Source organism: Mirounga leonina, unplaced genomic scaffold (assembly GCF_011800145.1).
Source record: "Mirounga leonina isolate KUSES-001 unplaced genomic scaffold, KU_Mleo_1.0 Mir_173, whole genome shotgun sequence".
Classification (NCBI taxonomy): Eukaryota; Metazoa; Chordata; class Mammalia; order Carnivora; family Phocidae; genus Mirounga; species Mirounga leonina.
In genome coordinates, this window is record NW_023270447.1 from 82541408 (window position 1) to 82569188 (window position 27781).

The 27781-nt window shown below is 59.7% G+C and overlaps 1 protein-coding gene across 2 annotated transcripts; it reads left to right on the top strand.

Annotated features, from left to right (window-relative positions):
• The first annotated feature begins 395 nt into the window (after positions 1-395).
• EPHA2 (EPH receptor A2) lies at positions 396-27187 on the top strand. 2 transcript variants are annotated; one of them, XM_035019703.1, is made up of 17 exons: positions 396-519; positions 5025-5092; positions 6494-7163; positions 15604-15759; positions 15861-16193; positions 16665-16780; positions 17437-17590; positions 18257-18356; positions 18849-18904; positions 19150-19275; positions 19377-19562; positions 19753-19814; positions 19896-20105; positions 20317-20466; positions 21156-21349; positions 21959-22114; positions 26232-27187. In XM_035019703.1, the coding sequence occupies exons 1-17, from the start codon at positions 435-437 to the stop codon at positions 26335-26337; spliced, it is 2928 nt and encodes a 975-aa protein (XP_034875594.1). In that variant the 5' UTR covers positions 396-434; the 3' UTR covers positions 26338-27187. The 2 variants fall into 2 exon arrangements, with proteins under 2 accessions (XP_034875594.1, XP_034875595.1); XM_035019704.1 differs by lacking the exon at positions 396-519 and adding an exon at positions 1509-1588 and having other exon boundaries at positions 26232-26337.
• Positions 27188-27781: the final 594 nt, after the last annotated feature.

A 27781-nucleotide genomic window follows, 5' to 3' on the forward strand; every position in this document is an offset into this window, starting at 1 on the left:
CCCATGTCAGCCCAGGCCCACCGGCCAACGTTGAGCCCCATCCCGAGGGCAAAGGGTGAGAGTGCGGATGGCTCAGGGCCAACCATCCCCATGTCTGGGCCGAGGATCTTGGCTCAGAGCTGAAACTTGGGAGGGCCTGGGGGGCGCCAGGGAGTCCAGAGGGCCCCAAAGTCCTCCCCAAACCCCTCGGGACTCCCCTCCCTTCTAGCCCGGTGCCAGCCCTGCCCCTTTAAAGACATTCCTGAGGGCGTGGCTTCGGTGACGTCAGCGCGGGGCATGAATGAACACGAGCCGGTTCTCACCCAACTTCCATTAAGACTGGGGCAGGAGGCGAGAAGTTGCGCGCGGGCCGCGGGCGGGAGCGGGCGGCGAGGCGGGCGTGCGGCCGTGCGGGAGCCGGGCGCCGAGGACGCGGCCGGGAGCGAGGAGGCGGCATGGAGCGTCGGGAGCCCCGCGCCTGCCTGGCCCTGCTGTGGGGCTGCGTGCTGGCCGCGGCCGCCGCGGCGCAGGGCAAAGAAGGTGAGTGTGCGCGCGGGGCCGCCCCGGCCCGCCGCAGCCCGAGCGGCCCGACCGCGGCACCCCGAGCCTCTCGGAGCCCCGCGGGGCGACGCGCGCAACTTTGGAAACCGACCTGGCACCGCCAGCCCCGGCGTGCTGGGGTCGGGAGGGCGCGCGCGCTGCCTTCGCGACGAATCGGGGACCCCCCGCCCGGGGTTGCGGGGCCTCCAGGGACTAAGGGGGGCGGCCGGGCGCGCGGAGCTCGGAGGCCACCGAGAAGGGGCCGCGGCGCCGGCCACGCGGTCGCAGCCTCGGCGGCGGCTTCAGAAACACGTCCCGACGGGGGCGCGGGGGTCCCTTGGAGAACGGGGTGTCTGAGGGGCTTTCCGCGGACTTAGCCTCTTGGTGACCTGTCTTCACTAATCCGCTTGCCCCGATTTTGCGGAGAAGCATTCCTTGGAGGCCCCTCACTTTTGGGGAGGGGGCTCTCCACCCGGCAGGGAGCCCCCTGCGGAAGCCCCTGCCCCCTGAGATTTTCTCCACGCCTCCCTTTGCCTCCAGCCGGGCAGGAGAGTATGGGGGGAGTTTCGGGCCAACCTGCCCACGCAGAGCCTCCCTGTCTTCCCAACCCGCATTCCCAGGCTCGCGGGTCAGGTTCGGGGCCGCGAGTGTGGACAGGAAGTCCCAAAGTCAAGCGTTCTGAGCAAGGGGTGACTCAGAACGAGGAAATGCGGCAGGTGGGGGCGCGGTCTCTAAAGGTGTGGAGCCGTCACTCCAGGGCCACCGGGGAGTCCGGGCATCCGGGGGTGGGGGACTGAATCACCCACCCCCGCCCCAGCGCTCCCGGAGTGGCGCCGGGTGAGGGGCCCGCAGACTTTGACCTGGGCGGGGCAGGTGTGTGAGTGGGGGCATTGCCCCTCGGCTAGGGTCGCAGAGCGGATGGGGGCTCCTGCCCTTGGCCGAGGACCTTCCTGTCCAGCCGAGGCCGGCTTCGGTTTCCAACAGTGAGAGCAAGTTTTCCCCGTCGGCCTGGGCAGAGCGAGGCTTCCGCAGCCTCCAGAAGGGGGAAGTGCAGAGGAAACCCGGGCCGGTGAGAAGTTTCCTTGAGCCTTGCTTTCTTTTTCTGCCTCCCAAAAAGGGGTGGGAGGTTTTGCTTTTCCAAGTTGGGAGGAAAAGAGGCCAGAGCTGGAGCTCTTGGAGGTGGAGGTGGGGGGCACATCTTGTCCCAGTTCCTGTATGGGTCAGGGCTCCGGGTCCCAACTTGCAGGAGTGGGCGGCAGGGATTTCTACCATCTCCAATACTCACCCCACCACCCGCCAGCTTTTGGTCCTCCCCCTTCCTGGGGGACTGTGCTTGGAGAAAAGGGGAGAGACAGTTGGAATCACTACAGGCTTTTCTGGAAGGCTGTCCTGGGGGTGAGGGGATTAGACAGGACCCACACTACTGAGCTGCTGAGCGGGTGCCCGGCCGCCAGCTGGAAGCCTGGAGCTGCCTGGTCCTTGTGCCCCATTGTGCCTTCCCCAGCCTAGCCCACTAGCCACCCCCTCCATGGGATTGAGGAGGAAGAGGGTGTGTATTGGAGAGTCCTGGGTGGGGGAACATTTTTGCTTAGGCTCCAAGAGTCCCTGTGAACAACTCACTAGGTATGTCACGGTGGTGGTGGTGGGTCTACTGGGGGTAGATGGGGGTGGGTGTGTGGGCAGAGAGAAGGACACACAGGCCCCTTCCACCCTTAACCCAGGCTTCTGCTCACTTCCCTTCTCCTTTCTTGCCTCCTCCCTGGGGGTAGAGGAGCCAGAATGTATTTGGAGACCCAGATGGAGCCTATCTGGATTCTCAGGAGCCACTGTATCTGTCTTCTTTTTGCAAATGGGGAAACTGAGGGAGGCCCAAGCTAAGCCCTTGCCAGCCAGGGCCCTCTGCACAGAGGGTCAGATCTGAGCGGCTGGCTTCTAGGGCCGCTGGAGCCCTGGGCCCCTGGCACTGTGGTTTCATGGCTGATTTTCCTAGGAAGCAAAACAGCTGGGCACGGATGCAGTGGTGCTGATGAGGTGGCTGATGGGAAGGGGGCTGGAGAATGGTCCGGGGCCCTGGAAAGTCCTTGGCCGGGTTCCGTAAGAGCCCCGTTTGCCCTCTGTTTCCTTTTTTCCCACAGAGCCCCTTGTGTCCCCCCCTTTCTTTAGGAATTAGCTGGTTTCGGTTAAAGTGGGATGCGGGGAGCAGGGAGGTGACCCCAGGTAGTGCTGTGTTTGAGTAAAGAAAGCAATATGACATTCATGATGGAACCGAAGGCGAAGTCAGAGAGGGAGGTTTCCTGGGGGTGGCGACAGGGATTGAGGGCTCCCGGATGAGCCCTGCCTAGCCAGGGCCTCTCAGTGAAGGTTTCAGGGGCAGCCAAGGGGCTCCCTGGCCCCCCCCCCCACCCCTCCCAGGGAACCGGAGCCCTCTGTCCCTGAAGAGCTCAGGGAGAGAGAGCTGCACCAGGGCTGGGCTCCGGTTCCTGGTGATCGGTTCTAGGGAATTTCCGGGGAGGGGGCTGTGGCTGGAAGCCCCCTGGGGAGGCTCCTTCCTGTGTGAAGGCTTCTTTTCTTCTCAGATGGAGCCCCGTGATACTTCTAGAGCCAGGCCTGGGGCTGGAAGGGGAATGTGCTCTAGCAGGGGTGGTGGGGTCCCTCTGGGCCAGGTTAACCCTTCAGGGCCTGGGAGCCCTGAGCCCCCTCCCTCAGGGGCACAGTCTGCAGCTCCCTACCAGTCTGGGGAGGAGGGGATATACAGAACTGTGGGGGGCACTCACCATTGTCCTCCTACCCACCCAGCTGGAGCCAGGAACCCCCAGATTCCTTCCTTTGTAGCCAGAACATTCCATTTGCTAGTGGGGTGAGTGAGTTTTCCAAGCCTGGGCCCCGGGCATGCCCGAACAAATCTGCGCCCCTACCCCACCCGCTCCAGCCACCCTCCCCTATCCCTGTAGCCTTGGGACAGGTGCCACATCGGATTTCCTCTTCCCGGTCTGGGCTGCGGGGCCCTTCCTAGAGAGATTTGGCCCAGCTCAGCGGCGGGTGGCCATGCCTCACATCAGGCCTAGGGGCCTTCAGCCCAGGGGAGGAGGCCATCCTAACCCGAGGAGAGGATTTCCAAGACTCCTCTCTCAGTCCCCTCACTCCATCCCCACCCCTAAATCCGGCCCATCTCTGCTCCCTGCCTGCCCGGGTTCCACCCTCAGAGTTATTCTTCCAAGACCTAGGCTTGAGGAATGCCGCTTCTTGAGGCCATACTCCTCATGCTCCAGGGTCCAAGGAAGTGAGTGCTTGGTCCTCACCAACCCCCACGGCTTTATTACCCTCTGAATCCGAGGCGGGGGGCGGAGGCGACATTGTCTAGGTTCTCTGCCTGAGCTCCCCCAGTGTCCTTTCTCTCTAGGGAGGGTGGCGCCTATTGGCAGCTACCTGGACTTGACTTGGCAATGGAGGAGGGATGCTCCCCGGGGTCTTGGGTCTTGGCTATAGCCACTGAGCCTGGCAAAGAGCCAGGGGTGGACTGATGGGAGCTGCCCAAGGGCAGGGCTAGATCTAGGGGAGGCCACTGACAACGTGTCCCTCTGTCAGGCTCCAGATGCCTCTCTGGGGACAGCATGAGCCTGGCCCCTGATCCCTCTGGGCCTGGAAGTCCCCTCTAAAGTTTTCCAGCTCTGTTCCCCCCAGGCACCGCTGATAGGGCAGTAGCCAGGGTATGAAGGACAGGGCAGTGGGAGCGACTTTCCTAGGGACAGGACCTTGCCAGCTGTGTATATCTTTGGGCCCCTCCTAGGGGCCCTACGGGTTCAGAGCTTTATCCTGCCTGCTCTGTGGCTTTTGTGGTGGGAAGATCAGTTTCCAGAAACCCCCCTCTCATCGTCCCCCCTCTCCTCCCCTGGAGTTGTTCCCACCTGTTAACAGCCCTCTCGGGGTGCCACGAGACATGATGCACATATGTGTGCCTCGTCTGTGTGTGCTACGTGGCCTGGGCAGGATGGGGGTGTTTCATGCTGGGGGGGGGGATGTGGCAGGAGCAGACACGAGTGCCCCCGAGGCCCACATGCATGTGAAGTGCTGCTGAGGGGCCTTGTTTCTGGAAGCAGATGTGGTGGGCGTGGTGTCACTTAGCAGCCTTGCCCGCCCCAGCTCTCTGCCCAGCTGCTGTCCCTCCTGCTGAGCTGAGCTCCGTCCTGCTCTGCCCAGCTGGGGGCTGATGGGGGTGGGGGGTGGCGTGGCTGGAGCTGTGGCCTGGGAGACAGGGGGCCTAGTCCTCACCCAGCCTGTCGCATGGCTTTGACTGGGTCCCCTCCCTTCCCTGGGTCCCTGTTTCCCTCTCCATTGAGGGACAGGTCTTTGGGATATAGTAACCCCATATAGTAGGGTCTCTCTATGAAAGCTGAGGAAGCCGTAAAGGCCTCTTGGGGCTCCTGGGGGACTCTCACCTTTCCCACCACGGCCTGACTCCTGGAGACGCCCCCAAGCTCACGGGCCCTCCCTCCTGTCTCTTCCAGTTGTGTTGTTGGACTTTGCCGCAGCTAAAGGGGAACTCGGCTGGCTCACGCACCCATATGGCAAAGGGGTAAGCCTTCAAAGTCAAGCGCGGGCATGGGGATGGGGAAACTGAAACCAAGGGAGGATGGGGCCCACCTAATCGAACAGCTCAGTCAGGGATCAAACTCCTGTTTCCCACACCAAACTCCTGTTTCCCACACCAGGCTCAGAGTCTGCCATCCCAGACCAGGGCGGGGGGCTGCGGGTTGGTGGGGAAGGGGGAGGCAGAAAGGGTTGGGGAGACAGCTGGAGGCCCCAGCAGAGCAGGGGACCCTTGGATGCCCAGCCGCCCAATGCTCAGAGGAACCCCCTCTAGTTTTCTCCATCTACCTCTTGGGAGGAAGGGGTTAAAGGCTCCCTGTCTTCAAAGTCCCAGCCTAGAAGGTGAGGGGTAAGGGAGAGACAGGGTCCCCAGAGCCCCTGGGAAATGGGATCCAGTTCCTTCCTGCTCGGCCGCCTTCCCTTCTCCCCCAGCTGTTACCTCCCCTTCCTGTTAGGGGCTGAGTTTGTTTTGCCTTATCCCCACCCAAGACCTGCCCCCCTTCCCTGCCCGACTGTCACCAGGACTGGAGGGCAAGACACTGGGATGGATCCTTTTCCCGACTTTGCATGATCTTGGGGAGGATAACTGCTGCTCTCTGGGTCTTGATATTCCCCTCTATATAATAGGCCCTTGCTGAGTTTGTCCTGGGGCCCTGAGGCGGGGAGAAGTACGTCTCCAGGGGGTTACTTGGGGCAGTTTCCACTGCTGGCCAGGTCTGTGTGAGTCACGTGCTTGTCCCTGGTCACCTTAGCCCTGTGCAGGCCTGAGCTACATCTCTACAGATTTCCAGGATCCTGCAATGTCCAGCTGGGAAGAAACACAGATCACCTAATCCAACCCACTCATCCCCATCAGAGTGGGAAACTGAAACTGAAACTGAGGCCCAAGGGCAGTTGAGTGAGGCCTTGGCCAATGTCATGTAGTGTAGCCCAGGCCTCTATGCCCAGTTCCTCTGCTTTCTTTCATTCATTCATTCATTCATTCATTCATTCAGTTGTTCATTCAACAAATACTTTCCTGAGCACCTACTCTGTTCCATGTAGGCCCTGGGAATGCATAAATGAATTCGGGTCCACTGCCCCAATGAGTTCAAAATCCAGTAGGGGACAGATGTAGGTATCACCACATAGGCACCAAGTGCTGTGATAAAGGGGACGTGGAGACTGTGGGAGCCAGAGGGGGAGACACTTGGCCCAAGTCTTCCCAGAGGAGACTGAGCTGATGTTCTGAGGAGGGAAGAACATGTGCCGATCTGTTCCAAAGCCAAGATTTAAAAACTGTAAAGCACCGTCCTGATGCTTGCCACCTGGGCATTGCCTCTGGGTCTCAGTTTCTCCCTGGGCGCCTGCCCACACTAACCTGTCCCCCCCCCCGGCCCCCGCGCAGTGGGACCTGATGCAGAACATCATGGACGACATGCCCATCTACATGTACTCCGTGTGCAACGTGGTGGCCGGCGACCAGGACAACTGGCTCCGCACCAACTGGGTGTACCGCGGCGAGGCTGAGCGGATCTTCATTGAGCTCAAGTTCACCGTGCGTGACTGCAACAGCTTCCCCGGGGGCGCCAGCTCCTGCAAGGAGACCTTCAACCTCTACTACGCTGAGTCGGACGTGGACTATGGCACCAACTTCCAGAAGCGCCAGTTCACCAAGATCGACACCATCGCGCCCGACGAGATCACGGTCAGCAGCGACTTCGAGGCGCGCCACGTGAAGCTGAACGTGGAGGAGCGCTCCGTGGGGCCGCTCAGCCGCAAGGGCTTCTACCTGGCCTTCCAGGACATCGGCGCCTGCGTGGCACTGCTTTCCGTCCGTGTCTACTACAAGAAGTGCCCCGAGCTGCTGCAGGGCCTGGCCCGCTTCCCCGAGACCATCGCGGGCTCCGACGCGCCCTCCCTGGCCACGGTGGCCGGCACATGTGTGGAGCACGCCGTGGTGCCACCGGGGGGTGAAGAGCCCCGCATGCACTGCGCGGTGGACGGAGAGTGGCTGGTGCCCATCGGTCAGTGCCTGTGCCAGGCTGGCTACGAGAAGGTGGAGGACGCCTGCCAGGGTGAGTGGTGGTGCGGCGCTGGCGGGGAAAGGGGGTGCTGGGGGTGGGGGGAGGCTGTGCTCCTGGGTTCTAGGGTCGGCTTTGGCACCATTGGGACCTTGGGAAGGTCACCCCTGCTCTGACGTGTGGTGGTTCTGTGAGCGGAAATCGCAGAGCCTTCCTGGATTTTGGTTTCCTCATTTTTATTTTTCTTAATTTTTAAAAAGATTTTATTTATTTATTTGACAGAGAGAGACACAGCGAGAGAGGGAACACAAGCAGGGGGAGTGGGAGAGGGAGAAGCAGGCATCCCGCGGAGCAGGGAGCCCGATGTGAGGCTCGATCCCAGGACCCTGGGATCATGACCCGAGCCAAAGGCAGACGCTTAACGACTGAGCCACCCAGGCGCCCCTCAGTTTCCTTATTTATGGTTGGAGTCACTCATTCACTGAGAAGGAATAAATTAAAAAACGGTATACTGTGGAGGTTATGAGCAAGGATTCTAGGACAAAAATGCCTGGGTTCAAATCCCAGCTCTACATTTAGCTGTGTGACATTTGGCCAGTTTCTTAACCTCTCTGTGCCTGGTTGCCCACTCTGTAAAATGGAGAGGAACACGGTGCCCATCTTGTAGGCTTGTTATGATAATCAAATGACCTCACGCTCATGGAGTGCTTAGCTCAGTGCTTAATACGTAGGTGCTTTTAAGTGTGCTTGTTATTTTTGATTCATTCCACGAATATAACTTCAGTATCGGCTATATACCAGCACCGTGGACACGTGGTCCTGTTCCTGGAGCTCGTTCCATCTCTGTTAGCTCACTGCATGACCTTAGGCAAGTCACTTAACCTCTCTGGGTCTCAGGCTGCTCTTTGGTACATGGTGGTGAGGGAACTGGACCCAGGATTCACACCCCCCAGCTGTACATGAATCACCTGGGGAGCTTTTGAAAAATGTCTGCATTGAGGTCAGAGTGGAAGGCAGGTGCAAAATCTGCCCTCCCTACCTGACCTTCCCCGGGGCCGCGGACCCAGGTTCTCCTGATGAATCTTCTAACTGATAACAAATAGAAGCAGGCGGCGGGGGCGGGGGGGGGGGGCGATTCTCTGGGACTCTGTCTGGGAACAGGGCCTGGGCATCAGTGAGCTCACATCAGGAGGCTGTGGCTTGGCACGGCTGGGGCCTGTGACAGCGGAAATCTCTACAGCAGTGTGGATTTTTTCAATGGGTGACTTTTTCTAGAAATGGCTGTGGGGCAGGGCATTTGTGGAATGCAGGCCAACTGTTGGAAGACCAGCACATCTGCTCTCTCTGGGAATTTCTTTGCTGAGATAAGCGGGGTGTTGAGAAATTGGGGTTCAGTCCCTGCAGTTGCATGTACCCACTGGGCAAGAGATCTTGGGTAAATCTCTCTTCATCTCTGGCCTAAAATAAGAAGGCTTCCTCCTTGGTTTTTTAGCCCTAGATCGTGTGACAGACGAAGTAAGTTGAAATGTTGGAGGAGCCTAAAGCCTTTTCTGATGGGCTCCATTTGTCCCCTCAAACAAATCCTCAGAACCTTGCTTAACCCAGTCTGTAAACCCCTGGATGAGAAGTTCCCTAGAAGGCCCGTGGTGTAGCTTCTGCTGCAGCCCTTCCTGCCACCCCATTGTCCTTCCAGCTCCCCTATGCCGAGTCTCTCTTCCCGAGGCGGCCCCTGCTTTAGGTGACCTCCAGCGCACACTCCCAGTTTCAGACAATGACTGCGGGGTGGGGGGGCCTAGGCAGCCCAGTGGGTTGAGCAGGCTCCTCCCAAATGACATCCTCACACAAGAATGCAGGGGTGGGGAGTGAGGGGCAGCTGAAAACTTTCCACAGGCTGGTGATTCAGGCCCTGCAGAGATAAGTGGATGTTGGGGTTGTCTGGGGGGGGGGGCGGGGAGTGGGGGGCTCTCTCCAGTAAGCGGGGAGCAGGTTTCCTTCCCCTAGAGGTGGAGGGTCAGGGTTCTGGCAGGCTTTGCCGGTGAAGAGCTGAGTAGGCCCCGGATCTGGAGGACTGGTTTCCAAGAGCAAAATCTTTGACTTCATTGGTGGAACGCTCTCAACGGCCAGCTACCTGTTGCCCCAATTTTTTCTCCTTGAGATCCCTCAGCGTGGTTCTTAGGGGCCCTCGGTATGGCTGGGAACCCCCAGCCTGGCTGCTCTATATCCCTGCAGATGTTTGCAGCAGCCCCCGACCGTGGGGCCAGTGGAGATAAAAACAGGAGCTCCTATAGACAGGTGCCCTCCACGGGCTGGCGGGAGCCAGGCAAGCACTTTATCAGCACACTTGCTGAGTCGGGCCCACCTGTCTTCGAGGCATTTCATAGACAGGAGACTGAGGCTCAGAGAGGTGAAGAGACTCGCCTGGAGTCACACAGCGATGTGTGGTCACAGCGGGATTTGAATCCAGGCGATGCAGCGGCGCCCAGGCCGGAGGATGGGTCAGGAAATGGGACGGGAAATGACCAGTTCCTTTGGAATCCCTGACTCAGCTCCTGGCCAGGGGATGGAGCACGAGCTCTCCGGGCAGCCCCCGGATGGTGGCTCCTGGTGTGGGAGGGTGGATAATCGGGGGCTGTTACTGAGCACACAGAGGGAGAAATGGAGGCAGGTGCAGGGTCAGCCCTCCCCGCCTGACCCTCCCCGGGGCTGTGGAGCCAGATTCTCCCACTGGGGCTTTTACTGATGACAAATCATGCCCAGAGAGGGGTGTGGATTCCCTGAGGTCACCGAGCACCTGGTCCAGGTCATCTTCAGAGCTTGCTGCTTTTCAGGATTCTTTCCCCAGGAAGTTTGGCACTCAGGAAAGAGTTAAATGGACAACAGAAGGGAGGCACCTCCCAGGTGCTGCGGTCGGACAGGTGGGCACCCTGCCCAGCGAGCTCTCCGAGCTATGTCAGGAATGAGCCAGCTTCACTCCAGGCCCCCGCCCTGCCCTGGCCCTGCCTGGGGGACAGTGGAGTCGCTCATGCTGACCGGCCTCTCCCCCATCCTCTCCCCCAGGGCGGCTTTGTCTCTGCTTCCTGTGCTGGCATCGGCCGCTGAGCTGCTGGGGCCCTGCCTGGCGCCTCGGCCGTGGGCACTGCCGGCCAGGTGAGCAGGTGGCCGGCAGCTTTGGCCAAAGGCTCAGCCCAGCAGCTGGGAGGCCAGAGCTGGAGGTGGGCACCGTGGGGCATTCCCTCTTTGGAGGCGCCTTCAAGGGGCCCAGCCCCCTGGGGATGTCTCCTCTCTAATTTCTCTGTCCCCCCCCCCCCCCAATTCATACAGACACCCTACACAGTCCAGGCACCAGGCTGAGCATTTCATGTAGTTTCTTTCAGTCTTCACAAACCCGGAAAGGCTGAGGACATTAGCTCCATTTTATAGATGAGAATCTGAGGCCCAGAGAAGACATAGTGACCAGTGACCAAAAGAGCGGGGGCCTGGCACGAGGAGGGCGGTGTACTGTCCCCAGCTTGCTGCTCCTGGCGTGTGTCCTCCCCATAAGCTGTGTGCCCTTGGCAGGTCCCCTCTGGGTCTCATTCACCCCGCCTGTCAAATGGGTGGGTTGGACCCTTGCTGACCTAGTGATCAGGATCTACCTCCCATGACCTTTACCAAAAGCCCGAGAACCCGGATTGCCCTGTTAAGCAGCTGACTGGATGACCTCACCACGCGGGGCGAGAAGCAGGGTCCTAGTCCTGGCATCCTGAGTGGCCCAGGCCCAGCCCAGGGTCCATAGCTGAAGAGGAGGCACTCCCTGGGCAGGGGACAGTTCCGGTCAAGGTGGTCTCAGGGCAGGTGGGCCCCGGGCTGTGTCAGGAGCAATGGGCAGAAGCCCCGCTCAGTCAGGACATGACTGATCCCCAGGCCAGGGGCTCTGTGAGCTGTTGACACTTGGGCACGTCACTTCCCTGGCCTCATTGGCCTCATTTCTGTGCTTTCCTCTGGCCTGCTGGGGTGGGAGCCATGGATGGCTGGTCCCCCACCTCTGCGCCCTACCTGCCCCGCCCTCAGCTGGCAGCTCCATGGGGTGGCCCCTCCCTCCCCTCCAGAGGTAAGTGGGTCCCCAGAATGGAAGGAAGGAGGCAGGGAAAGCAAACAGAAGATAAAAGGCTGGTGGTGGGGAGAGAGCAGGAGGTGGAGGCTGGTGGTGGGGCAGTGGGGTGGCGGGGCCGGGGGTTGGGGAGCGGTGCTTATCACAGGCTTCCGGGGAGGAATGTGCCTGAAGATTTCTCCAGGGTGTGTGTGAAGGGGGCAGTCAGGCCAGAGGGACATCCCCACATGGGGCCGCCGGGCCACTGGGGAATGAGACGCCCCCAGGGTCAGGAGCTAGCAGTTCCCCTCATTGGCAGGGTCGATGACTTCTGGGTCACCATTTGCTGCCTGTCAGGGCACAAGACAAAGTCCACACTCTGCCTCCAGGGCTGGGGAGGTGACTGGCCCCAGGTGAATGGCCACTGCGACCTCTTGACCCTGTGACCTCGCCACTACCAGTTGGGGAGGTGGTTGGGCCTGGGGGGGAGGGGCTCCGCCAGGGGCGATTTGCGTCACTCCAGAGGGTGTATGTCCCTAAGTCACTCCACGCTGCCACCTGAGAGGCGGGCATCGGGAACTGGAAAAACCGGGGTGCAGCTCTGGGTGCAGCCACCGTGGCCCAGTTCCCTTGCTTGGTGTGGCCTCGGGCCCGCCAGTCAACCCCGGGCCAGAGAAGCTCTCCACAGGTGCGCCGAGGCCAGGCTCCTGTGTCAGGCAGTTGGACGTCCTGGGGCGCCGTCCCCGCAGGGTCTCCCAGGGCACGGCGACACCACTCACTCCTGGGGCGAGTGTGTAATGTACATGTCCTAGGGTTAGCCATTGACTCACACATTCACTCACTCGTTCATTCGCTCACCCGTCCCTCCACCGAGTCAGCAAACGTTAGCTGCACACCTACTGCGTGCCGGACCCTGTGCTGAGCCAAGCGCCACAGAGAGATCGGGCTCAGCGCCTGCTGCCAGTCTCACGGAGGGCTCTACTAGGAGCAGCAGCCATTTCAAAGGGAGTACACAAGCCAGGCTGTGAATTCCCCTGAAGCAGAAACGGTGTTTATCTGCCTCACCATCATATCCCAGATGGTGCCAGACACGTAGGAAGTGCTCCATTTCTATTTGGTAAACATAAGATTGAGTAACAGCTGCCCCCGTGGGGCAGAAGAGGGCCAGAAATTGGGCAGTCTGGGAGGGCTGTGGAGAGGAGCTCAAGCAGGGTATTGAAGGGTGCATAGGAGTCCCCCGGCCGGCTAAGGGACTGTGGGTATTTCGTGCACGTGGCTGTGGTTGGGTGTGTGTGAGCGCCCGATGTGTGCCCAGAATGCCAGGAAGCCCAACCAGGCAAGGTCAGAAAGACACGGGGGCTTGCTGGTGTCCTCCCCGTGAACCCCGGGGCCCCTGAGTACTGGCCCACTCTGGCAGGGCCCCGGGGACAGCCCCTTGTCACGCGGTGGGAGGAGGGGGCAGCGCATTCTCGTCAGGCCGGCACATGCCCTGTTGATGCTGCTTCTCCCCTGTATTATCTGGCATATCCGCAGCGGAAATCTCTCCAAATTCCCTCTTTCCTGCCGGCAGCAGTCAGGCCACCCCCGGGCTCTGGGGCCAAAGAATGGAACCTGACTCTTCCCCCACCCCACGTTCCTCCTCTTGGCATAGGACTGGGTGGGGGGCTGCGTGGGGGCGTCTTGGGGGGGGGGTGGCAGGTGGCTAACGCCTTCGGTAGAACCAAGCCCGAGCCGTGGGGGCCTGTGGTCCCCTCCCCAGCCTGAGGGTCTGAGCTGGAAGGTGGTTCTAGGGGTCCCCCGAGCACCCCGACTCCAATGGGCCTGGACAGCTGGGGCCAGCCCTTACCCGGGGTATAGGCCCCTCCAGGGCCAAATCAGGGCACTCGGGGGAATTGAAATCCCAAGATAAAATGGCCCGGCTCTCTGGAGTCTCATTTTTACTTGAAGATTTGGGGAGGAGACAGCTATTTTTGTAATGTGACAGATATATAAGGAGGAATGCAGAGTACACATGAGGGGCGCCTGGCTGGCTCGGTTGGTGGAGCGTGCGACTCTTGATCTCAGGGTTGTGAGTTTGAGCCCCACGTCGGGTACAGAGATTACTTAAAATTAAAATCTTAAAAAAAAATACATGTGGATTGCTGAAGTACAATAGGAGATGGTTCCTCAACCAATGCTGTGGGATTGCTTCTACGCTTTCTTCGCATAGGCCATAAATGTGCTGCGTTTGAAAAGACCTATGTCGACCCCTGCCCCACCACCCCACTGCTCTGAAATTAGTCTTGGGGTCTCCTGGCTATTAAAGCAGGTCAGGACTCATCTCCTGTCTCTTCAGGCTCGTTTCAGAACGTTGGTTTCTCTTTGCTCTAAAATGAGATGCATGTGGGAGGAGAGGGGCTCAAAGTCAGGTGTCCCGGGTTTAGGCTTTGGTTTTGTGTCTTAGGAGCTTGTTGACCTAGGACAAGTGGTCTTGCCTCTCTGGGCCTCAGGTTTGTCCCCTCAAAAGTGGAATGAATGATACAGTGCCCAAGTTAGACAAGCTTGTTGTGAGGACTGAATGAATGTGAAGTGTGTGGTCCAGGAGCTGCACACAGGAGGTGCCTAATCAGCGGTCACTGTGTCACTGCACAGAGCAGCCCCCTGTGTCCTGGACAAGCGCCCTCAGGGCCTCTGCTGCGGTTCTGACGTGGTGGCGGCACGTGGCGGGACAAGCTGCGCACTCACGGTGGGCGAGAGGGGCTGCCGAGGGGTCCTCTGAGGCCTGTCCCCTGACTCCCAGTCCTGCTCCCCACCTCTGCTCACAAAGGGAACTGGACAAGGAGGGAGACTTCGAGAATGTTCTCGACGGTGTGGATCTGACTGTGCCATTTTGCTCTGCATCAAACCTTTAATCCTAATGGCTCACATTGCCCCTGGATAAAATCCTGGCTCCTTGGCCTGGCATTAAAGGCCTCACTCAGTGTGGTCCCTGGAAACCCCTCGGCCTTCTTGCTTCCTGCTCCCCGCCCTCCCCCCCCATTTATGCCCAGAAAGCCACTCATACTTTCTGTATGAGTCTTGTTCTTTCTCACCCCTACCTCTTCCTTCCAACATTTCTGCCCTGCCGAACTCCTACTCGGCCTCTAAGCCCCAGCTGAAATATCCCCTCTATGACTCCTCAGACCTCCTTAGCTCTCCCCTACTCCTTTATGGCAGACATAGTCACGCAGGCCCACTCCCTGAGCCATGCCGCAGAGTGATGTCCTGAGGTGAATAAGATGGAGGTGGGTACAGTAATGGTGGGTTGCAGAAGAGGTCCCTTGGGTGATCCCACCCCCCACTCTGGCCACTTTGGCAGCTGCCCAAGCCCTGCACCGTGGGCCCTGTGTCTGGGCAGCTTCCTGCTTGTGAAGCCAGGAAGGGGCTTGGGGCAGGGGCAGGGGCAGGATAGGGTGGTGGGAGGAAGAAGCCTCTGGAGTCAGGTGCCTGAGCCCCTAGCCGGCAGGGCCAGGACAGGACCTTCCACCGGGGGAGGAAATGCTGCTTCCTGGCTGCCCTTGTAAGGGGCGGAAATGACTCGGTCCTGGAAGTAGCTCCACAGAAGGTGCTGGGGGCCTGGCCTTTCCTGCTTCCTGGTGGGCCAGCCCCGGAACAGGAAGGCAAGCGGGTCCTGGGCTAGGGGGGATACCCGCAGGGGTGGCATCCTGAACGGGTGTGCCTGGCCGCTGGGATAAGGCGGTGGTGACAGTGGGTCAACAGAGGCCAGCGGCGAAGATGCATTTACTGCCCTGGGCAGCTCTAAGGGAGGTGGGGACCCATCGGGCTGGTCTGCACAGATTAAAGGGGAGGAGGCAGGCGGGCAGCATGCTCCGTCCGGTGCCGAGCCAGGGGTGAGATGGGATCCTCGGGTGAGATGTGAGCCTTGAACGCCAGGCTCAGCTGTGGCCCTGGTTGCGAGAGCTGGTGGGGGGGGTGTGTGTGCAGAGGTTTAGAGCACATGGGAGAGGCCCTTCCTGGGTGCCCAGCGTGAGCTATGTGCTTGCCGTGCACTTGGCCTTCACAAGATGCTTTGCCAACGAGAAACCAGGCCCAGAGCGGTTTAGCAACCTGCTGGGGTCCCACGACAAGGTCCCACTAGAAAAGTCGCTTCAGGGACGCCTGGGTGGCTCAGTTGGTTGGGCGACTGCCTTCGGCTCAGGTCATGATCCTGGAGTCCCGGGATCGAGTCCCGCATCGGGCTCCCTGCTCGGCGGGGAGTCTGCTTCTCCCTCTGACCCTCCTCCCTCTCATGCTGTCTCTCATTCTCTCTCTCTCAAATAAATAAATAAAATCTAAAAAAAAAAAAGAAAAAAAAAAAAGCTGGAACTCCAGAAATCTTTAAAAAAAAAAGAAAAGTCGCTTCAGGTGGGACCTGGTTGAACTGATGTCTATCCCTGTGTCCGCCAGCCTGCTCGCCTGGATTCTTCAAGTCCGAGGCATCTGAGAGCCCCTGTTTGGAGTGCCCCGTGCACACGGTGCTGACCCCCGAGGGGGCCACCTTCTGTGAGTGTGAGGAAGGCTACTTCCGGGCCCCTCAGGACCTGCTGTCGATGCCCTGCACTCGTGAGTCTTGCTGTGGGTCAGGGAGGGTGGCCGGGGGGGGTGGGGGGGACGTGGCGTCCAGGCTACCGGGGTCTGAACTCTGGCCTCTGCCCTCTGTGCAGGCCCGCCCTCCGCCCCGCACTACCTCACGGCCGTGGGCATGGGCGCCAAAGTGGAGCTGCGCTGGACGCCCCCCCAGGACAGCGGGGGCCGGGACGACGTCATCTATAGCGTCACCTGTGAGCAGTGCTGGCCCGAGTCGGGCGAGTGCGGGCCCTGCGAGGCCAGCGTGCGCTACTCCGAGCCTCCGCACGCGCTGACCCGCACCAGCGTGACCGTCAGTGACCTCGAGCCGCACATGAACTACACCTTTGCCGTGGAGGCCCGCAACGGTGTCTCGGGCCTGGTGGCCAGCCGCAGCTTCCGCACCGCCAGCGTCAGCATCAACCAGACAGGTGCGGGCCGCGCGTCGGCAGGACGGCCACCCAGGGCTTGGCTGTGTCCGGAGGGAGGCAGCATCCAGTGGTCAAAGATCACAGGCTGTGGGGTTACGTCCGAGCTCTGTGACCCCTCTCAATTTCCTCACCTACAAAAGGGGAGTCGTAATAGGGCTCTCAAGAGGAGTCAGTAAATTATTATATATAGGGCTCTTAGAACAGTGCCTGTCCACAGACGGGATATACCAAAAGTTAGCTGTTGTTTGACTTTTATTATTTATGCACTCACAACTACTCGGAGGGCCCCCAGATGTGCCAGCCCGTGGGGTCCGGGGCCTGCGGCTCTGTGTGTGCCAGAGCCAGAAGAATCCCAGCTTGGGATCTGAAGAGCCTGGGCTGTGGATGGGACTGGGTCTGGGGGCACTCAGCCTCCTCCCCCGACTGCCCCCACGTGGCTCCTCATACTTCCCCCCACACTGTCCTGCCCAGAGCCCCCCAAGGTGAAACTGGAGGGCCGCAGCACCACCTCGCTGAGTGTCTCCTGGAGCATCCCCCCACCACAGCAGAGCCGTGTGTGGAAGTATGAGGTCACCTATCACAAGAAGGTAACTCAAGGGGTCAGGGCTGACCCTGGCTGGGCTGTAAGCAGAGGACGGCCTGGTCCCATAGATGCTTACCATATTCTGCAGATGAGGACACGGAGTCTGGGGTCTTCCTGAGAGTCACCTCTCCCAGGCCAGCACAGCAGAGAGTTGTGGGAGGGAAGACACAGTGTTCTGGAATCCCCAGAAGAGATAGTCAGGATGGGGGAAAGAGCCAGGTCTTGGCGATCAGACAGACCTGGGTTCAAGTCTTGGGTCGTGCATTTGCTGGCTGGAACCTTGAGTGACTCACTTCATTTCTCCAAGCCTCAGTTTCCTGCACTGTTAAGAGCGTCAAGGGGCGCCCGGGTGGCTCAGTCCGTTGAGTGTCCGACTCTTGGTTTTGGCTCAGGTCATGGTCTCGTGATCATGGGCTCCAGCCCCATGTTGCACTGGGCTCCACGCTCAGCTGGGAGTCTGTTTCTCCCTCTGCCCCTCCCCGTGCTTGTGCTCACACTCTCTCAAATAAATAAATAAAATCTTTAAAAAAAAAAAAAAGTAAAATCTTAAAAAAGAAAAAAAGAGCATCGAGTTTGCTAATGTGAGCTGCCTTGCTAAACTGGGCTGGGGGTGGTCCCTGGTGGGTTGAGCTGATGCCCCCGCCCTGCCCGCACCCACAGGGGGACTCCAACAGCTATAACGTGCGCCGCACTGAGGGCTTCTCGGTGACCCTGGATGACCTGGCTCCGGATACCATCTACCTGGTCCAGGTGCAGGCGCTGACGCAGGAGGGCCAGGGTGCTGGTAGCAAGATGCATGAGTTCCAGACGTTGTGTGAGTTGGGCAGCAGGGCATGGGCTGGGTTGGGGCCCTGGAACAGTTGGGACGTCTGGGAGGAGGAAATGGATCAAAGAACTTAGAAATGCCCCCCTCCTTTCAGCCAGGGCCTAGGAGAGCCTGGTGGGGATCGACCCCAAGTCTGGGGAGGGGTCCCAGGGACATGCATTCAGGGCAGTGTTGTGAGAAGGAGGGACATGGGGTCCAGCATTGGCAGATGCAGTTCCAATCCTGTGTCGTGGAAAAAGTCCCACATACCTGGTGGTTCCTACCGTATTCCCTAGGGAAGACCTGTCATTTGTCATCTATGAGATGGGAATAAATATTCTCATGAACCATCACAAGTAAAGGCATCCAGCACATGTCCCTAAAGTGGCCCTTGGGTGCAAAAGGGGCATTGCTGGGTGCCTGGGTGGCTCAGTTGTTGGGCGTCTGCCTTCGGCTCAGGTCATGGTCCCAGGGTCCTGGGATCGAGCCCCGCATCGGGCTCCCTGCTTGGCGGGAAGCCTGCTTCTCCCTCTCCCACTCCCCCTGCTTGTGTTCCCTTTCTCTCTGTGTTTCTGTCTGTCAAATAAATAAATAAAATCTTAAAGAAAAAGGGGAGCATTGCCATGTTTTAGGGTGCAGGGGGCTCCCTTGTCATCAGCTGGTCTCCCCTGACAGCCACGGAAGGATCTGGCAACATGGCGGTGATAGGCGGTGTGGCCGTTGGCGTTGTCTTGCTTCTGGTGCTGGCAGGAATCGGCTTCTTCATCCATCGCAGGTTTGTCGGAGCCCATGCCCCTGCTCCCCAGGGGCTGAGGTGGGATGCAGAGGGGCGGGAACCTCGGTTTCCTGTCTGGAAAATGGGGCTGATGGTAATCTAATCCCTGCCTCGTGGGGGCCCGTGAAGATGCAGTGAGCTGTCAAGTGCCCAGCACAGTGCCTGGCACACCGCGGGGGCTCGGGACGTGGCGGTTATTATCTTTGCTCTCGTTAGTAACGGTGTGTCCACACTTCCTCTGGACACGCAGACAGGAAGCTCTGGGAGCTCTAATGAGGAAAGCCTTCATTATGGCCACTTAAGGGGCCATTATGGGGTGTAGATCCCAGGGAGGGAGCCCTGCTTGCTCATTTCCTCCCCGCCTCTCCCAGCACACCAAGCCCCCGCTTAGGATGGGGTGGCTGAGGTGGGGGGGCGGGTGGCAGGAGGCTCATGGCCAGAGCAGGTCACTGACCTCCCCTGTGTGTTTGGCTCCCCATGGGTTTCTCTCAGGAGGAAGAGCCTGCGGACTCGCCAGTCCTCAGAGGACGTTTACTTCTCCAAGTCAGGTGAGATGCAGCGCCCTTCCATGCTCAGCTCCGCCCCTGCCAGCCCCCCCAGAGCCCCCTAGCTCGGTGGTGGAGATGGGGCAGCTAGGGTGCTCCCAGGGCTCTGCGGGGAGGGGGCCTGGGGCTTCCTTGGGCGCCTCAGAGGGGCTGAGCTAGAAGCTCAGTGATCATCATGTGGCCGCCTCCTCCTCCTCTTGGGTGACCCCTCCCCAAACTGGGACCCTGCCTCTCCTCCTCCCTTCCAGAACAACTGAAGCCCCTAAAGACATACGTGGACCCCCACACATACGAGGACCCCAACCAGGCGGTGCTCAAGTTCACCACCGAGATCCACCCCTCCTGTGTCACGCGGCAGAAGGTGATCGGAGCAGGTGAGCGTGGCGCCCTGCAGGGGGGCCTGGGACCGGTCGGGGGCGCCCGATGGCCAGTGGCCGGGCTGACTGGGTGCTCCTCCTGCCTCGTCTTCCTGCAGGAGAGTTTGGGGAGGTGTACAAGGGGACGCTGAAGGCATCAGGGAAGAAGGAGGTGCCCGTGGCCATCAAGACGCTGAAAGCCGGCTACACGGAGAAGCAGCGGGTGGACTTCCTCAGCGAGGCCAGCATCATGGGCCAGTTCAGCCACCACAACATTATCCGCCTGGAGGGAGTTGTCTCCAAATGTGAGCGCTGGTACCAGGGTGGGGACGGGACCTCGACCCAGGACCTGACCACCCCCAGTGGGGGTGAAGAGGGGCTGCTAGGGCCACCAAACGGGGGGAGCTCTGTGCATAGCTGTGCCCACCGCCACCCCCACTCACGCCCCCCGTTACTCCTCTGGCCACCCCCTCACACCTGTGCCGCCCTCTGCAGACAAGCCCATGATGATCATCACTGAATACATGGAGAACGGGGCCCTGGACAAGTTCCTTCGGGTGAGGCTGCGGGTCGGGGTAGGTGGGAACCCGGGGCTGGTGGATGCTGGGGGCTGCTGGCTGAGGGCCTGTGCTCCGCAGGAGAAGGATGGCGAGTTCAGCGTGCTGCAGCTGGTGGGCATGCTGCGGGGCATCGCGGCCGGCATGAAGTACCTGGCCAACATGAACTATGTCCACCGCGACCTGGCCGCCCGCAACATCCTTGTCAACAGCAACCTGGTCTGCAAGGTGTCCGACTTCGGCCTGTCCCGCGTGCTGGAAGACGACCCCGAGGCCACCTACACCACCAGTGTAAGCGCTAGGGCAGTTGTCGGCCCCCCGGGGGTGAAGCGGCCTCCACGCTGCCCCAGGTCCCCTCACCTGTGCACCTGGGCGTGGGCCTCCGCAGGCAAGAACGCCTCCAGGGAGCATGGGCCAGGGGCCCTGGCTCTATCCGGCCTGGCTGCGAGAGTCCTAGGGCTGGCCAGAGGGACGGTAGTGACCAGGCCTGGGTCCCCTGCAGGGCGGCAAGATTCCGATCCGCTGGACAGCCCCGGAGGCCATTTCCTACCGCAAGTTCACCTCCGCCAGCGACGTGTGGAGCTATGGCATCGTCATGTGGGAGGTGATGACGTATGGCGAGCGGCCCTACTGGGAGCTGTCGAACCATGAGGTAGGCCCCCGCGCCCTGCCCTGAACTGGAGCCCTTTACTCCTTTCTGCGCCCCGGTGGCCAGGCAGAGGAGAGTTTTAGGGGCTCATCTTCATCTGGTACGTTCAGTAAATGTTTATCGAGGGCCTACTATGGGCCAGGCCTTGTGCTGGGCTCCAGAGCCAGCCCCTGCTTCCAGTCGGTGGCAGGACACGGAAACGGGTAGTGGGGAGGGGATGTGCATTCCTGTGCGCACGGACCTGTGTGTGCGCGTGTGTGCGTGCGGTAGGTGCATTTGTGTGCGTGTGAGCATGCTCGCCTGGTGCCTCACGCGGCCTGGAGACTGAGTGCAGCGAGGGAGTGGGGGGACGACACGGAGCGGGAGGTGGGCTCTAGCTGAGTGGCTGGTGTAGACGTCCCGAGACTGGAGGGAGGCTGGCTGCAGGGCACACAGCCTGGCTGCTGCCTGGGCTGCCCCGGAGGGAGCAGGGTCAGGAGCCCCTTCCTCCGTGGAGCTCGGGAGACCGCCCCCTTAGCGTCTGCCCTTGGTGCCTCTGACACTTGCGTGTCGGACTCGAGAAAGAAGGCTCATCCCCTCTGTGCCTGGGGCTCCCCTTCCCTCCTGTGCCCACCTGCATGCGCGGGCCTCCGCAGGGAGATTGCAGGGGTGTGGCGGCCGCGCGGGCACCGCTGACCGTCCGGCCTTCCCAGGTGATGAAAGCCATCAACGACGGCTTCCGGCTGCCCACGCCCATGGACTGCCCCTCCGCCATCTACCAGCTCATGATGCAGTGCTGGCAGCAGGAGCGTGCCCGCCGCCCCAAGTTCGCCGACATCGTCAGCATCCTGGACAAGCTCATCCGAGCCCCCGACTCCCTCAAGACCCTGGCTGACTTTGACCCCCGGTGAGTTCCGTAGCCCCCATGCACGGCGGCCCCCAGTTCTACTCCTGAGCCGCTGCGGGGTGGCGGCCAGCCGGGACCGGTGGGCAGGGGGCTCGGGACTTCCGTGTGGGCTTTGCTTACCCTGGACGGGGGCTCAGATGAGACTAGGAGAAGCAGTTGACATACATGGGAAGTGCGCTGGGCCCTGTGCTCAGCGCCTGACATGTTTTAACTCATTCAAACGACCGATGAGATGGGTCCTATAATTATCCGCCTTTTGTTGATGAGGAACCTGAGACAGGGTGATTATTTTATGTGCTGGCAGGTGGCCAGGCTGGGGCTGTGCCTCCAGGAACCTGAATCTTAACATTTTGTTATTTTGTGGTTATTGGTGGTGGTGTTGCCAGGGGGAGGGGGTGGGGTGGGGTGGCAGCAGGAGTGCTCCTGACATGCCAGCCTGTCTCCCTGAACCCTACCCAACTGGGCTTCTCGGTTGCCCAGATAAGGAAACTGAGGCACGGGGCGGTGGGGTGGGGTGAATTGCCCAGGTTGGGGAGCGGCAGGCTGGGGGCCCCGGGGCGGGCCGGCTGCTGTAGCCGCTCACCGGCAGGTGGGTGACTCCCATTGCAGGGTGTCCATCCGACTGCCCAGCACCAGCGGCTCCGAGGGGGTGCCCTTCCGCACGGTGTCCGAGTGGCTCGAGTCCATCAAGATGCAGCAATACACAGAGCACTTCCTTGCGGCTGGCTACACCGCCATCGAAAAGGTGGTGCAGATGAGCAACGAGTGAGTCCGGCCCCACCTTCTCCCACCTGCCCACCACGCCCCTCTTCCTCTTTCTGTCTCCTTTTGGGAGCAGAGAGGCTTCCCAGGAAGGGCAGAGCCAGGCCGGCAGCCAGGAATTCTGGGCACTCAGGCCTGGCTTCCCTCTCTTCCTGCAGCTTTTTTCCAGAATGGGAAAATAATAGTCATTGTCCTAATCAGAGCAGGGTTTCTTGTGGACTGACTGCGTGCCTGAGCACTTTGAATCAGGCCTCAGGATAACTCGGCAGGTGGGGCTTGTCCATCTCTCCACGGACAGGTGGGAAACCGGGGGGCAGAGAAGTGCAATGACTTGCCCAGGGTCCCGTGGCCACTAGGGGCCCAGTAGAGCTCCAGCCCTGGTCAGTGGGGGCCCAGAACTCAGGGACCACGGAGGTCATTAGTGGAGAAACTGAGGCTGAGGGGGTAGGTAGCCTGCCTAAGGTCACACAGCCAGTTAGAGGCAGGGTGCCTCTCCAGGGTGCCGAAGAGAAATGGGTAGAGCCCTTGGACTTCCTGGCTGTTGCCTAGGAGAGAGTGCCATAGGCCATCCCCTCCTGGGGACGTCTCCCCGCATGGTGGTCAGGCTGCCCTGTGGGAGCTCTGCTCTCCCCTCCAACATCAGGGACCCTTCCCAGCATGGCCTTGGCAAGGATACCTCTTCTCATCCCTGGAGGGAGAAGACATGATCCTCTTAGCCTTTTGTGCCTCTAAAAATAGTGTTAAGTCCCAAGAGCCCAGTTTGTTTAGGGTCCAAGGTCAGGGCCAGAATGGGCCCTGGGGCTGGGAGGTTTTGGGAATCACATGGAGGGGTCCACCCGGGCCTCACACAGTTCGGGGTCACAGAAGTTCTGGGATCTGAGCCCGAGCAAGAACATTCTCCAGGGCCTCTGAAGACCGCTGAGCTGGGCTGCTGATTGCTGGTCAAAGCTTCTTAGACCAGGCGGTGGCCCATCCCAGGGAACGGGGAGTCAGACAGAGCCAGAGTGGGCCAGAGGGAGGCCCGGAGAGAGGGCGTGGGTCCCAGGCTCGGGCTCTGCAGTCACACTTGGCTTCAAGTCCCACATCTGCCACTTCCTAGCAGGAGACCTTGGTCAGATTCGGTTCCATCTTCGAGCCTTGGTCCCTGTTTCCCTGCTGTGCAGTTTGCATAGGTGAGAGCAGGTGACGTGCTTGGTACACAGTAGGGGCTTAACCCTTGTCACTCTCCTCTTCTCCCCACCTTGACCTCCTTGCTCTCAGCCCGCAGCCTGTGGGCAGAGGCCAGGGTTCCTGCACCCCCTCCTTTTGTCTGGGAACCTAGAACAGCCCCTTGGCCCCTCCAGGGGCTCCCACCGGGGACAGCATAGCTACTCTTGTGGGTGAGCGGAGCAGAGGGCAAGGAGAAGGGCTTACAGGAAACACATGTTCTTAGAAGCTTCCCGAAATAGCCCGGGGTGCTCCTTGGCCAATTCCTTTCCCACGAGCAGGGACGGGGCTGTCTTGGGTGGATGGAGGCTGTGTGTGTGAGTGCATGTGCGCTGTGTTTTGAAAGGCCCGAATAAAGGCAGGAAGTCATTCCACGCTCCCTCCGCCTCCCACCAGCTCGCTGGTGCTCCGAGCTGGGGCCTGCGTGACTCACCCCCACTGCCTCCTTCTTTATTTCAAATAAATGAAATGAATGGGGATCTTAGAGCACTTTTTTACCCCGAAGGCTGTGTCTATACATGTCCTGAGTCCCAGTGGGAGGCAGGGAGCTGGTCTCAGAACGCAGCACTTTCCTGGATGGGGTTGGGTCAAGGTTTAGGCTTCAGTGTCCCCTCCATCCCCCACTCCCATCCCCTCCAAGGGGCCGGCTGCTTGCCACCTTTTCTCGGGTTGAGCATTCACCAGGTTATTTTGGAGTCGCTTGAGTTTCTAGCCAGACTAGTGGTTCTAAATGTCTTTTGAGGAACTAAGGAAGTGGTAGATATTGTAGCCCCAGAAAATGCCCAGTCCAGCAAGAGGCCCTGTCCAGTGTCTGGGGCGACGCAACACAGCTTTCTAGGAGGGGGGCCCAGGCCGATGGGGTTTATGGTCTCCACGGGCCCTCAGCATAGGCTTTTGGTGCTGGTGCACTGTTTGCCGAGGGAATGAATCACTGACGCGTGAGGCTCCAGGAGCCCTCTCTCACTCCTTGTGCCCAGGGCCAGTGCACAGTAGGTGCTTGCTGGGGAGGTGTGGCCTTTGGATTTCCCAGGGCCAGGGCCGGCATTGAGAGTGCTCAGGAAAAAGGTAGCCTTGGTCGTGTGTCTCCCTACCCCTGTGATGAGAGTTGATGGGAGCGACAAGAGGGAAACTGAGGCTGGGGCAGGAACGGTCTTGGGACGGTCTGTGACTCTCATGTGCCTCTGTGGTTAGCAGATGAGACAGGGAAGGTGTCAGGGTCTCTTTTGTGTGAAAAGAGTGGAGCTGGGGTAGGTAGCTCAGGAGCATCTAAGCAAAGCTTCCCATTTTACATATACAGAAACTGAGGCTCAGAGACAGGACAGGACCTGCCCAAGGCTTTGATGAAGTCCAGCACTAGAATTTGGTCTCTTGCCTCCCGGCCCAGGGTTTTTGCTTCCTAGACGAGTCTCAGGAGCAGCCTCACTCCCACCCTGTCAGATTAACTATACCAGTCTGGGAGAGGGGCCCAAGGCGGCCTGGGTAGTGGCTCCATGTTCACCCATTCATTCAGCAGATACTTCTTGAGGACCTACTGTGTACCAGGCCTATCCTGGAGCCCAGGGGACTAGGTGTCTGCTGTTACCCTCCTAGCACTCACTTAACCCACTGGTTCTTAAATCATACATCAGGGTCTTTGGGACCTGATAAGATGCAGACTCCCTGCCGCCCCCGCCCCCCATCAGAACTTCAAGGTCAGTGAGTCTGGACTTAGGCCTGGGATCCTGCCTTTTCAGGAAGTGCCTCCTTCCCCAGGGGTCCCAGTGCTTCCCTGGGAAGCCACACTTGGAGACCTATAGGTGTGGGGGAAACAGCGCTGCTTTTTCAACAGCCCCAGCTGTCTCGGTTAGAATGGCCCACAGTGGTGGGTTGGGAAGTTCTCCCTGGTGTCTGACTTCTGGCCTTCCTGCTGCAGCGGGAGCAACCAGCCCCTCCTGGAGGTCCCTGAGCCATCTTCCCCACGCACCCTGGTCTGCCCTTCCCTGCCCAGCGCTTCTCTGAGGGCTCCCAGAGACTGTGGGAAAGTCATGTCTCCAGAATTGCAAACAGGAGCTCACACTGTATAATTAGTTTCATTTACAGCCGGGAGACGGCCCATAAAAACCTGGGTGTTTTCATGGGTTTGGGCTGATGGGTGAGGGTGGTGGAAGAGAAAAGTCCCAGAGTGAGCAATAAACGTCCTGCTCCAGGGCTCCTGGGAGCATAAGTGGTTTTACAAGGGGATTGAGGCGGGCAGGAGAGGGCCGTGGGCTCCTGGGCACATCTCCCCATCTGGCTGCCGCCTTCCCCCTCTGCCACCCATTTCTGGGGGATCTCCCACCCTCCAGTTAGGCACTCACCCCATTTTACAGGTGAGGAAATTGAGGATGCTAAAGGGAGAACACCTGCCTTGGGGTGACCTAGTCACCTGATTGGTGACCGCAAGCCCCTCCCCTTAGCCCTCTGCACATGGAAGTTTAACCCTTGAGGTCCCCCTGCAGTGTTTCCTGCGTTCTTCCTCAGTTGTCAGCATTGGGCACTCGGAGGGAGGAGGGGTGGAATAAAGCGGTGGCTGGGAAGAGGCCTTGGTGGGGGGAGCTGTGAGCAACAGCTAGAGGGTCCCTGCCCCCCGCTCCCCAGCCCCCAGTGATGGCGTCCACGCTGCTCCCGGGAGGAGGCTCTCTGAGCCTCAAATGTTCAACTCTGCAAAATGGCGGTGAAAAGAGCACCTGCTTCACAGATGATGGTGTAGATTGCACCGGGGAGGGGAGAAGCTTCTCACAGAGTGGGTGCTTCTATCACTTTCCTAACTTGGTTGATGTTAGCAAGCCTTCAGGATGTGGATCCTCCCATCGAGCCTCTGCCGGCCCCCCCCCAACTCCCTCTTCTCACCTCCCCCCAGCCCCAGCCCCTAACTCCCTCTCTCCCTCCCCCACAGGGACATCAAGAGGATTGGGGTGCGGCTGCCTGGCCACCAGAAACGCATCGCCTACAGCTTGCTGGGACTCAAGGACCAGGTGAACACAGTGGGGATCCCCATCTGAGCCCCGGCAGGCCTCAAACCCCCTTGGCCAAGAATACTTGAAGAAGCTGAGTTGTCTCCCTGCTAGCTCTGCACCAGGCCACCAGGGACCTTATTTATTTCTAGTTATTCCTTACTGATGCCACCCTGAGGCCTCTGCTGAGGGGCAGGTCTTGGACAACACCTTGGCCTATACTGGGGAGATGCTCAGGGACCCCGAGCTGGGGGCCTCTTCGTCTATGAAGGACAGACTGCCAAGCACTTAGCAGGTGCCGCCATGTTCCCAGCATGCCCTGGGGCGGGAGCCCCGCCAAGGCATTTGGACAGACACAGGACATTTCCAAACTGACCTCCCCTGCGCCGCCTCTGGAGATGGAGAGGTTAGCCTGTGGCCACGTGAACAGGGTACCTCCAGCGCCACCCACAGATGAGAAGAGGACAGCCAGCAAACTCAGCTGGGCAAGACCCAAAGTGGTTCCCCGGTCCCTCTGGTGCCTTCCTCAGCCCCCCAGGCCCTGTCCTCAGCCCCAACGGGCCGAATCTTGCTTCCCTGGGGCCCTCGCAGGATGCTTGGTTGTGTTGAGGTTTTTTTTAAATATATATTTTGTACTTTGTGGGGAGTATGTGTGTGTGGCAGGGGGCCCAGCCAGGGCTGGGGGGCAGACGGTGGCTTGTGTCAGACATTCCCAGGCTGGGGGCCGGTCCATCCGGTCTCCCTCCCCTTTAGACAACATTCACTATGTCAGTGTTACTGATTTTGTTTTTGTTGGGTATTTTTTCGAACCTTAATTTATTATTATTTTTTTTTATATTTATTGTTAGGAAATGACTTATTTCTGCTCTGGAATAAAGTTGCAGATGATTCAAACTGATCTTGCTTTGAGTCTTTGGAGGGAGCAGTGGGGCCGGAGAGAGGCCCTGTGTGTTGGAAGTGGGGGGTGGGGAGCTCACCCCGAGCGCTTAAACAGAGCTTCCTGCCCAAGGCACACACACGCCGTGGAATCATGGGAGTGGGGGTGGGTGGGAGGTGGGCAGGGGGCCAGGAAGCAGGCCCTGCCGAGCCCGGCCTCCATGCCAACTGGCCTCTGTCACCTTTGATCTCTAGACTTCTGGAGGCCTGGGAGGCAGGAGAATGGTGAGAGCAGCCATGGGCCCCCTCCCACACATCTCTGCAGAGCTTGTTGAAATAGATTTTTCGACCATCCACGTAGGGCCCTGAGGTTTACAAAGGCTTCTCACAAGTTTTGGCTTGTTGGAGCCTCAGTACTCTGAGTTTTTGTGAGCAGCCCCATTTTACAGAAGAGGAAAACTGAGGCTAGGCCCAGGGACAGGGCTTGCCCAAAGCCACACAGCAAGTTAGAAGCAGAGGCCAGAATTGAAAGCAGGGCCGGGAATCCCAGTTAGATGCTTTTTTCACAGATGAGGAGACTAAGGCTCAGAAATGTACAGTACCTTGCACACGGCAG

Excerpts from the sequence above, each read along its gene's own strand:
- EPHA2 (XM_035019703.1), top strand. The coding sequence starts at position 435 with ATGGAGCGTCGGGAGCCCCGCGCCTGCCTGGCCCTGCTGTGGGGCTGC. Across the intron at positions 18,905-19,149 it reads CGTTTACTTCTCCAAGTCAG|AACAACTGAAGCCCCTAAAG; the intron begins GTGAGATGCAGC and ends CCTCCCTTCCAG. Across the intron at positions 22,115-26,231 it reads GTGGTGCAGATGAGCAACGA|GGACATCAAGAGGATTGGGG; the intron begins GTGAGTCCGGCC and ends CCTCCCCCACAG.